General features: G+C 39.0%; 1 protein-coding gene across 5 annotated transcripts in view; it reads right to left on the reverse strand.

Annotated features, from left to right (window-relative positions):
* Positions 1 to 9,215, reverse strand: part of myh14 (myosin, heavy chain 14, non-muscle) — a 39,119-nt gene extending 29,904 nt beyond the window's left edge. For 3 of the 5 annotated variants that reach the window (XM_028011195.1, XM_028011203.1, XM_028011213.1), the window contains exons 1-3: positions 8,936 to 9,214; positions 4,575 to 4,755; positions 1,018 to 1,224 (exon numbers count right to left, since the gene is read on the reverse strand). In XM_028011195.1, coding sequence (XP_027866996.1) covers positions 1,018 to 1,224; positions 4,575 to 4,742 — 375 coding nt within the window. In that variant the 5' untranslated portion in view covers positions 4,743 to 4,755; positions 8,936 to 9,214. Of the gene's footprint in view, positions 1 to 1,017; positions 1,225 to 4,574; positions 4,756 to 8,935 lie in introns of all 5 variants that reach the window. The other 2 variants (XM_028011187.1, XM_028011179.1) reach the window with 1 other exon arrangement.
* Between the last annotated feature and the right edge of the window lie 1,098 nt (positions 9,216 to 10,313).

The following is a 10,313-nucleotide window of genomic DNA, read 5'->3' on the forward strand; positions in this document are numbered from 1 at the left end:
TTGGACGTTTATGTGACAGACCAACATAGCGTTGATGTGAAGTAAAAACAAAAATTATGCCAATTAACTCTAATCCCTCTGATGAAATACAGTACAACCAACTGTCTTTGAAAGTCACCTAATAAGTAAATAGTGAACAACTGAGTCCAAAACTGAACTTCTGGGGTTAACACTGAACTACAACCTGAATATGCCATCCCCACTGGGAAGCATGGTGATGACAGCATTATGCTGTAATGATAAGGAGGTTGGTCAACACAGATTGCAGAGATGGACTGCGTTAAATACAGAACAATCCTAGAGAAAAATCTTTTGGAGGCTGCAAAAGACTACAAACTTGTCAAGAGATTCATGTTCCAGCTGCAGCAGCTGAACTACTGTTGATTTAACACATACAATCCACCCAAAATATATACTGAAGTCCTTATCTATAATGTGAAAAAATTGTGACAAAGTTAAATTATAACTACTTTTGTAAGGCAATCCATGAATGACTGAGTTCAATGCTTTAATGAAATGATTCCTGACAAATAAGGAAGTAAGTTCAGCCTGTGAGTTTGAGATAGATCAGTGCCAGTAATGTTTTCATAATGCATTCCAGTTGCAGTGAAAGTCATAAAGGATTGATACACACTATTGTATCTTATCTCATACTGTTACACACCTCACTAAGTGACATCAATAATCTGTCTGCTCATCAGTTATCCCCAAACTGTTTCTGGATTATTCATGACATTAAAAGGAACGTCAACATCTAATAACATTAATTTATTATCACTCTGTTTTAAATGCACATGCTGTCTTAATGCATATTTTATGAATGGCTTGTTGCATCTCCCATATCTCCTAACTACATTTTGGCCACTGTTATGGAACAGAGACTGAGGACATCCCTGTTACTGTGCCTAACGTCTCTGTAAGCCGACTCCTTACTGCTCCTCTCTGGTCGCATCGGTTACAGTCACTGGCTCCAGTGCATCAGATGTAATCGTCACAGAGCAGCATTCATGCACTCACGTAGATCAGGCCCGAGTAGTATCGCTCTCTGAGGTTGTGCAGCACAGAGGCCTCGTTGAGGCAGGTGAGGTCGGCCATGTCCTCCACCTTACTGAAGCGCGGCGGGTTCATGCGCTGCACCTCCTCCCTGGACAGAGTCAGCTTCCTCTGGCTGTCTGTGAGCTCCACCTCCACCTCGTCACCGCGCTCCTCCCGAATGCTGGCCGACTGGAAAAGATTAAGTAGAAAATAAGAGCAAAGATGATGAGTGCAAAAGTTACTTTAAACCGTTTCTTTATATTTTTCTTCCACCGAGCGATTTTCTGTTTTAACATTATAAAGGTGGTATTATCAGTAGTTCTTTAGGCTTTCTGGACATATTCCAACATTTTGGGGGGATTTTAGTAGTTTTTTTGTACCTTCCAGCTCTTCTATCTGCCTGTGACAGCAAACTTAATAGTTTCACTTGAAAGCCCAAAAATAAAGATGATACATCATATTAAAAGTAAAGTTATTTACAAAGGATTATTAGTTTCCAAAAGCAATGCCTTTATGAAATTCAGCAAAGCCCAAACAGGACTGAAGAGCTGCTTCATCTATGGAAATCCCTCGGTCTGAGCTAAAATACTGCTAAACTGTGCTGCCTTTGGTTATGTTTCATAGATTTGACAAAGGTAATGGGAGCAATTAGTGTTTGTGATTCAAATTTCAAATTTTCACAAAAATCTATTAATAAAGAACACTCAAGAACACCAGAGTATGGTTCATTTCTGAATGATTTGTAACTTTACACATTTTTTCCATTTCAAATCCCATATCAAAATCTCTGTTGAAAAGTAAGTGCAAGAAGAAAAGTAAGTAAATTGCATATTTTGATTTGATTTGATAAAATTGATGTTATCGGTGATATTATTCACCAATAATATCGAAATATCATGTTTTCCTGATGGGTTATTAGATGATGGCTAATTGTAATGTGAGACACCTAAAACATCACACGACAGTGAATTTGTAGTAAGTTTAAAGTGTTTAGCAACTTGTATTTATGTCATTCAGCTTTGGATAAAATATAAGCTAAAAGATGTTTTAGTTAGAACATAAAGACAAAATGTACATGAATTATAAAAGAAACTGTAATAAAGGTTCCTATATATTTATCTCAAATCATCACAATTTAGACAAATTTGAGAAACATTTACCATGTTGAGTTTGGTCATAATTATGATCTGCAAAGCATTCAACTGTTTAAATCACTGTTTGTGATATGTGGCAACAATATTTTTAAAAAATACAATTATTATTGTCTTGTTTGGTATCTAAAACAATATATTTGGGTGAGAGGCGGGGTTCACCCTGGACAGGTCGCCAGTCCATCACAAGGCAACACAGACATTCAGGACAAGAAAACCATGCACATACATCTAAGCACTAGAGGCCCCAATAACCAAACAGTCATGTTTTTTAAACTGTGATAGGATGCTGGAGTACCCAGAGAGAACCCACACATGCACAGGGAGAATGCCAGGATTTGAACCAAGGACCTTCTTGTAAGGCAACAGTGCTCCCACTGTGCAACTCTGTAACTCAAAACCAAAATTATAAATGAGCTGAAAGTGTGGATGTGACAAATTACAGATGAAAGATGTCATCAAAATATAAATCAGTGTAAAAACCAACTTATTCTTTTGAAACTTACATTTTTATCTCTTAGAAAATAAAAAAAAATCGGAGTTTGGGAATATAAAAATTTTTTCAAGCTCAGGTTTAATTTTTTTCAAACCTTAACAAATATGGAAATGATAAAATGAGATTATACTATGACATTTCCCTAAAGGGATCCAATCCACTCTAATCTTCATCTTCACAGAACATAAGAACCTATATGCAACAACCACTTTATTAGGTACACCAACTAGAACTTTTTGACAACAGAGCTGCCTTAATTCGTCATGGTATAGATTCAACAAACGCCATTGAGACATTCTGGTCAGTACTGACATGACAGCATCATGCAGCTGCAAATTGGGACGATGTTACAGTTTTAAAACAACATTATCAATTTTCAATCATTTGTACAAAAGGATAATGTGCAGCTAAAAAAATACTTCTAATGTCAACATGTATAAAGATACTTGACTTAACATAAATACAGTGTAGGGCTCATCAGTTGACTATTTCTTTTATCAAGCAATTAGTAATTTAATAGTAAAATGTACCTAAAAGGACATTTTTTACAGAATTTGAACCAGGTGATGCTAAAACTATGCATCACCTGGAACGTGAGAAGTTCTAGGTAGAAAATATTTATTTGTATATATTTGGCTTGATTACTTCTCTGGGTGTGTTGTTATTTTAGCAAATTGCATGTTTTAGTCTGTATGCTCTAGTTAGTGATTACTCGATTACTAAATTAGTTAATGATTATTTCAACAATTGATCCATCATGATTAATTCCTGTTTCAGCCTTAGTCACATTCAGTCATGGTTACTTTCTCATGGTCGATTGAACTTCAACAAGTCGTCTTCATCACTTCAAGACACTTAAATGCACTGAGATGATGCCGAGTGATGCAGTATTTGTTTTGCCAAGCAGCTGATCAGTAGAACCCGATAAAGTAGCCACTGTGTGCATATTACAGCTACATTTCCTTGTGATACAATGGACAATTGCAGAGCAGAGGGGCCTTCTTCTTGTTTCTGATCTTGCTGTGAATCTGTCTTAGGACCATTGCTTTGCTGTCTCTGCTACTTGAAATGCACAAGGCATATAAATATGAGTCAGTGTCTCTAAAGCATGGTAGAAAAGTGCATGCCAAGACTATGAAACTACATGATGACGTGCATGTTTCTGAGTTTTCCTCTAAGTATGTGTGGTAATTTGTTGTTTTTTTTATCACTGAGAACGTGACTGTAAAATGAAGTCAGTGTCTGCACCGGCCTCCTTAACATCACGAAGCTGAAGGAGCGTATTGTTCTATTCATAGAGCTTTTTATGAAACCAGTCCAGCAGAGAGAAGGACACTCAGAGACGGGGCATTGAATTCATGAGTCACAACCTAAAATATGCTCTCTGAGATCCTCAAATGAATGCTGATGAAACTGAAAAACATTAATTTTATATCAAGAGCCTTTTGAGTGCATGTAATAGTTAATGTGCCAGTAAAGAATGAAAAAATATGAATAATAATGAATGAAGTAGAAACTAGAGCATTGTCACGGGGATTAAAGAGCTCCTACCATAAAGACAAAAGCACACACACACCCTGTGTTTCTTTACGTCACCTGTCTGACACACCTGTAAGTCGAGGGAACAGACTTGGGGCAAATAATTTACAAGACGATTAAATTTAAGACAGTGAAAAGAAAGAATGTTGGGACAAGTTGTAAAAAGATAAAAATGGCTCTGAGCCCTGAAATGATGGCTTACTGTCACAGCGGCCTGCGTGTTTTAACACCTGAAGAGGTGATGCAATAAATGAGACAGTGAGTCAGGGTCCAGATGATGCTCGTGGATTAAATTTAATGTTTCAGGTAAACAGAACAGGCTGAGGAGTCGGAGTGTTCCCATGACAGCTCACCTCAAAGCCATGCTTCTCCGACGGCACCCACACCAGCCTCTTGGCAGCCCAGTCGGCCTGGCTGGCGGCGGAGAACATCGAGGAGCTGGCGGTGGGAGAACTCGTCCCCACGCCTGATGACAGGAAGCGGGTGACATCATTGGCGACGCCCCCCGTTGGCCTGGACATGGTACTGCTGGCACTGTGAGAAAACGAGAAACGAGAAGTGAGATTAAAAACTATTTCGTTCAGCGGACGGAGACGCTGATGGGATTCTGTGTCAAGAGATCACACGCTTCAGCACTCACGTGTGCAGAAAGAGCTGCGGTAGCATGCACGTAACATGCAGCCCATTTAAACCCGAGGCTGGACAGAAGATGGCCTAAATGGGAGATGCGGGAAATCAAGAGGAAGACGAAAATGGAAGAGAAACTGGGAGATTTGCGGATGGAGAGGGAAGAAGGGAGGCAAGGAGGCTTGGAGAAACAGCGAGACACATCAATCGACCGAGTAAACTGACATGACAGGAAAGCTGGGGGAGGGATGGTGAGGAGAAAGTTAAAAACAAATCAAACTCCCAGTTTAAAGCACCTCCTTCCACTACAACCCATTGAACCCAGCAGAGATAAAACCCTAGAAAGGAATGCATGGAAGGCTATACTGGAAAGGCAAAACGCTGAATCGCCTTAAGGGCTGGTGGTCCTGGGAGACAGGAGGTGACAGTTGCTAAAAGTGGTTACAGCTTTGACACATGAAGACGATCCAGAGTCAGACTGACTGCAGCACAACAACAGGATGTTTCTAAATTTATTCCAACAACTACAAAGCATTAGTTCAATGGGAAAGCTTCTTATAATAGATGAAAGAGCAGACAATGTAGACTTTATCATGCAAAACTGGGTGAGTTTAGGAGTTAAAGCTTTGGGGACAGAAAATATAATATTTTAAGTGAACATCACAGGCTCCTGGAATCTCTCCCAGCAGTCAATATGCAAAAGAGGTCATAAAAAAATGATAAAACAAGTAGGCCAGCTTAAGATCTGGAGAAGTGAAATAACAAAAAGGATCATTGGAAAACATGCTTATGAAGAAATATATAAAAAAAAAGGTACTTAAAAAATGTATAAAAGTAATTCATTTGCTGTTGCCGCTGATTGTCACTGTACCCCCTGTTTATTGACTTAGTGAAAAATACTTGCATACTCAACCAATAATCTGGGTCACGAGTCTGTTTTCCTTGTAGGTCAGAAGCTGAAACGTTCAGGAACTGGTGCTATAGATCTATATTACTGGCCGGTATCCTGAAATACTTTTGAAATTTCTATCAGAATCTACTAAATTTGATCTGAAAGGGATAAACCATGAGGATAACCACGCTTCAAAGGAACAAGGAGAAACAAGGACTACAAAAGACAGCAATGAGACAAACCTCATCTTTGATCCAACAGGCAGCTTAATGTCCAAATTTGTACAAGGAATGTGCTAGGTAATATGGCATCTCTGTGCCTCTGCAGGTATGTCATCAGGCCTGATTCCTACTATGTGCCTCAGTACGACTCTTTTCCGTCGCGTCTTTATACTTCTACTCCCAACCCATACCCGTAACTCCAATTCAGCACTGGGCGTGGAGCAAACATGTCCACAAAAGAGCTGGCACCACCCAGACAGTCAGTATGGAGCTATGAAGTAATAAGAAATGCTCTCAGTCAGTTTATAGGCTGTATTATTATATACGTCAAAGGTTTCTTTAAAAACCCTTTAACAAAATTATTGTTAGAAACTACTGAACTCTCCTCTACCTGTTGCTGTTCACTGAAGGTCAGATGGCTGAAAAACAGCTACTATACCTTTCTAGCTTACAAGGAAGAATAGTTCTTGTCACAAAAAACCAAGAGACTTATGGTGTGGAAAACAAACGAGTCACCCATCATTCTTATTAAAATATTTCTTTTAAAGAAGCATATTTAAAATGTTTCTATTCAAATAGGTTTGTGCATCCTTTGTGGTTCCTCTAATTTCTTCTTGACACATCTCCCTGACAGCCAACTTCAAGTCATCCTTCAATAACAACATCCACAACAAGGAGTGTTATTGTTAGCATGGGCTGTTAGTACTTAGCTTAAGTACAGATTTTTAAATGACAATGACAATGACCAATCCGTCACCCTTTTGGGCTAAACAGGATTAAAAATGGCAGATTCTGGTTGTTATTTAGCTTTTTGGTGCAACTCTTTCATGGTATTTTTTAATCCTATTAATACATGAAGTTGCACTGATTATGAACTTCCAGCTTTCTTTGACGTATGACCAGATGATTTTTAATTCAGTTTTTTTTTTTTATTGCTAACACATAAAAGATTTACAAAAACATGTGCTGGAGCTTGTTCGATAAGAACAGGTTTGAATCTAACTGACACTGAATTACAAGACAGGCAGCACGTATGCATTAAAGTATGGTCCATATCTTAATTTGACTTTATTTTATTAAACAAAGAGAATCAAATTATGCTACTGTATTTATAAATCCTAATTTAGATGCAGACAACAAACAGAGGGAAAAAAATATATGTTTTCCGGTTCTGATAGAACTGATCAAGGGAAAAATTATTTTGATCTCTGAGTGAAGCTGTTTTGATTAGAGGTTTTCTCCAGCTGCACATGGTCAGTCAGCTGGCTGAACTAAGTTTTCAATAAGTTTCCCTCACCTACTAAAACACAAATTTGGCAGCTTGGAAATATTTCTGATAGCAAAACTTGTGGGCAGTCGTGGCATGGAAACCCATTACATTTAACACAGGAACATATCTGCTCAGCAGGTGACAGTGATTTGGCCACTCAAACAGACATCTAGACTGATAACCAGCTAGCATCATATGCTTGTATTACTCTATTAGCATTCTCTTAAACTAAAACTCATAAATATACTGTCGGTATTTTTATTTTTTGCTTTAGGCAGTTTATCAAATAATAAACATAACAGATAACCTATCTTAACTGCGATGTTTATGTTTATTATATATAGCAGCAAGAGTAATTGTTCCTTTTTATTAAAGAAAGAATAAAAAAATGTCATGTTGTCTTACACCTTTGTGTGAAAACTGTTATACCGTAGTATTTTTATACAAGGTTATCATACAGTAATAATGTCATCCCAGCCCACGCCTTGTTTATGATTTTTGCTTGTGGTGTTTGAATAAAAATAACACTAAAATAAATGCATAACTGTAACAATCAATATTTTAATGAGTAATGGCAACATTAAGAATAAGTCTTGCTTTTTTTGTTTTAAATAAAAGCAACTAGATAATATCATGAATTGCTATCTTGTTTTTTTTTACAATTTTATTTCTAACCAAGGTTATCATAACAGGCGGTGTGAATTTCCTACCAGTCCATGCCTGTTAGAAACATATCTTGATAAGGAAATGAAACAAAGCCACTGATGACATCATAAGTGAAAAGGCACTGCCTAAGTGAGTCACTAAATAATCTGAATACAAATCAGTGCTCTCTCAGCAATCACAGTGGAGGACTTTGCATTATCTGCCATATAGCTGCAAGTATCCTCCTCCTAAAGGACACTCACACACAGACGGAGACCTCAGGCTGTCGCAGTACAGCGTGGACTGAACAGCTAAACTCCTGCAGCAGCTGGAGTTGCCAAAAACCTGACTGCTCTCCTCCATAGCAACACCCCATAATAAAGCAGCCCACAGACAATACCCCCTGAGTTTGAACTGAGGTCATCCACTGCGGGGTCCACCTCCTCTCTCTCCCTCTCTCTGTCTTCCTGCGGGTGTGTAATTATTAGGTTGTTCATGTATATTTAAAGGTGCTGGAAACGCCTTTTTTCCCTCTCTCAGCTTTGATGCGAAGTGGCGACTTTTGCTTTTTTTTTCTTTTAAAGCAGACACTGAGAAAAGGTGACATGCTGAAGCCAGCGGCTGAAATAAAGACACAGGCCGGGCTGCAGAGACACACGGATGCGGCGTGGAGCCTAAAAATAACCGGCATAATTCAGAACTGAGACACAAAATTAAGGAAGAGAACCACACCTTGGGTGGAAGACGTGAAACATCTCTAGCTTGTAATTGACAAAATCATCCATTTTCACTCGTAAATTATTTTATTCATATATTAGGAAAATAAATCAGCGTGGCTACAGCCTATTAATATATAGGTCGAGTTTCTAAGATGAAACAGAGGGCATTTTTAAACCAATATGAACGTCGCCAGTCGCCTTAATGTTTCATGTTTAGGCTCTGAGCTCACATTTACTAAGCAAGCGAGGTTAGCCAGCTACGCTGAAATATGAGACGTTAAAGGTTATTGCCCCGGCTACTTACGAGTTGGATTAGGGTAAAGGTAATTAAATGTCTCACCTTCAGGTTCCGATGTGAGTAGTGGATAAGGCTGCGGTGTGAGGAGAAAACGGAGTGAGGTTGTTTCGTGGATATTTCCCTGCCTGGTAGGTGTGTAGCCTTACCGCATATGCGGTTTTTATCATCGCATTGCTCTATGAGCGGAGCCGCACACTCTCCGCGGTGGGAATAAAGTGGAGAGCACTGAGGGCGATGACGACGGCTTCAATCCCGAACAACTTCTTCCTGGTGGTGGACCAACCAAGTGCGAGCAGACGGGTTTAACAGCGAGAGGACTCCAATGAAAGCCTTTAGTTTAGCCGCAGACCCGCCTCATGAATGCGGCGGCAGCTCTCCGCCCTAAAACGGGCAGCTAACGGGCGTGGTGACCAATGACGTTGACGTTGACACAAACGGCTGTACCGTCAGCCAATGGTGAAAGGCGGCAGGCGGGGTCATGTTTGACTGACGCGTTAGTTAGCCAATCGGAGTGTTGCAGCAGCAGCGCAGCAGGTGCCGTGCGGCGCTCTCGCGCTACAGTGGGGGGATTTGCGCGCCCTTTGTTTACCATTCTGTGGCATCGAGGTCCGCAGTCACTGATCCTGGATCTGATTTTAATATTTTCACCAAGAAAACTGCAAAGAGTGTTCGATTGGCATCTGACCCCAAGGCACGTGATTCAGATCATCCTTGAAAATCCGACTGAATCTGCATTTCTGCAGTGTATGGTTCACAAGGCTATTAGTAAATATTTCCAACAGTTTAACTGAGTCATAGCAAAACAAATCCACCAGTTTATAGGCAGTGATTACATATAAATTCCGTGAGATGTAAAATATAACAACATAGGATTTGACAATCCAATGAAAAGAAACACTGAATGTTAGTTTATTTCTTTAACTTTAACCACAATAATTACAGTTAAATACATGGTTGAAATGTAAATGCAAATAAAATCCAGATGTGCGCTACATCTTGATTGTGTTTAAATCTGTAATCTAACAATGTGAGGAAAATATTCAACCACAAAAAACATCATTGCAGTTGCATCAGTTTCTTTTATTTGTTCAACAAAACAATTGTGTTTTATTTGGAAGTGCTCTGTGCCTAAGGTCACTCTAAATTACAAAGTAAAATAGAGAATCCCCATTCTTAAAACAGAAAAAAAAAATCACTGAAACCTTTGATGATTTCATTTTTGCCCATTTAGTTTTTAAAAAAAAAAAACAATCATCACAGCCTATTATGCAGTTACCACAAAGTATTAAAATGTGTTGAGCTGTATTGTGAGAAGTAAATGTCAACCAAACAGTTTTTATTCTGAAGTTCAAAAGATGCTATGAAAGTGATGGTGCTTTGGACTCAAGTTACATTTGGTGGCAGTGGAGGCAGGGTGAAT

This window comes from Xiphophorus couchianus, chromosome 3, assembly GCF_001444195.1.
Source record: "Xiphophorus couchianus chromosome 3, X_couchianus-1.0, whole genome shotgun sequence".
Classification (NCBI taxonomy): Eukaryota; Metazoa; Chordata; class Actinopteri; order Cyprinodontiformes; family Poeciliidae; genus Xiphophorus; species Xiphophorus couchianus.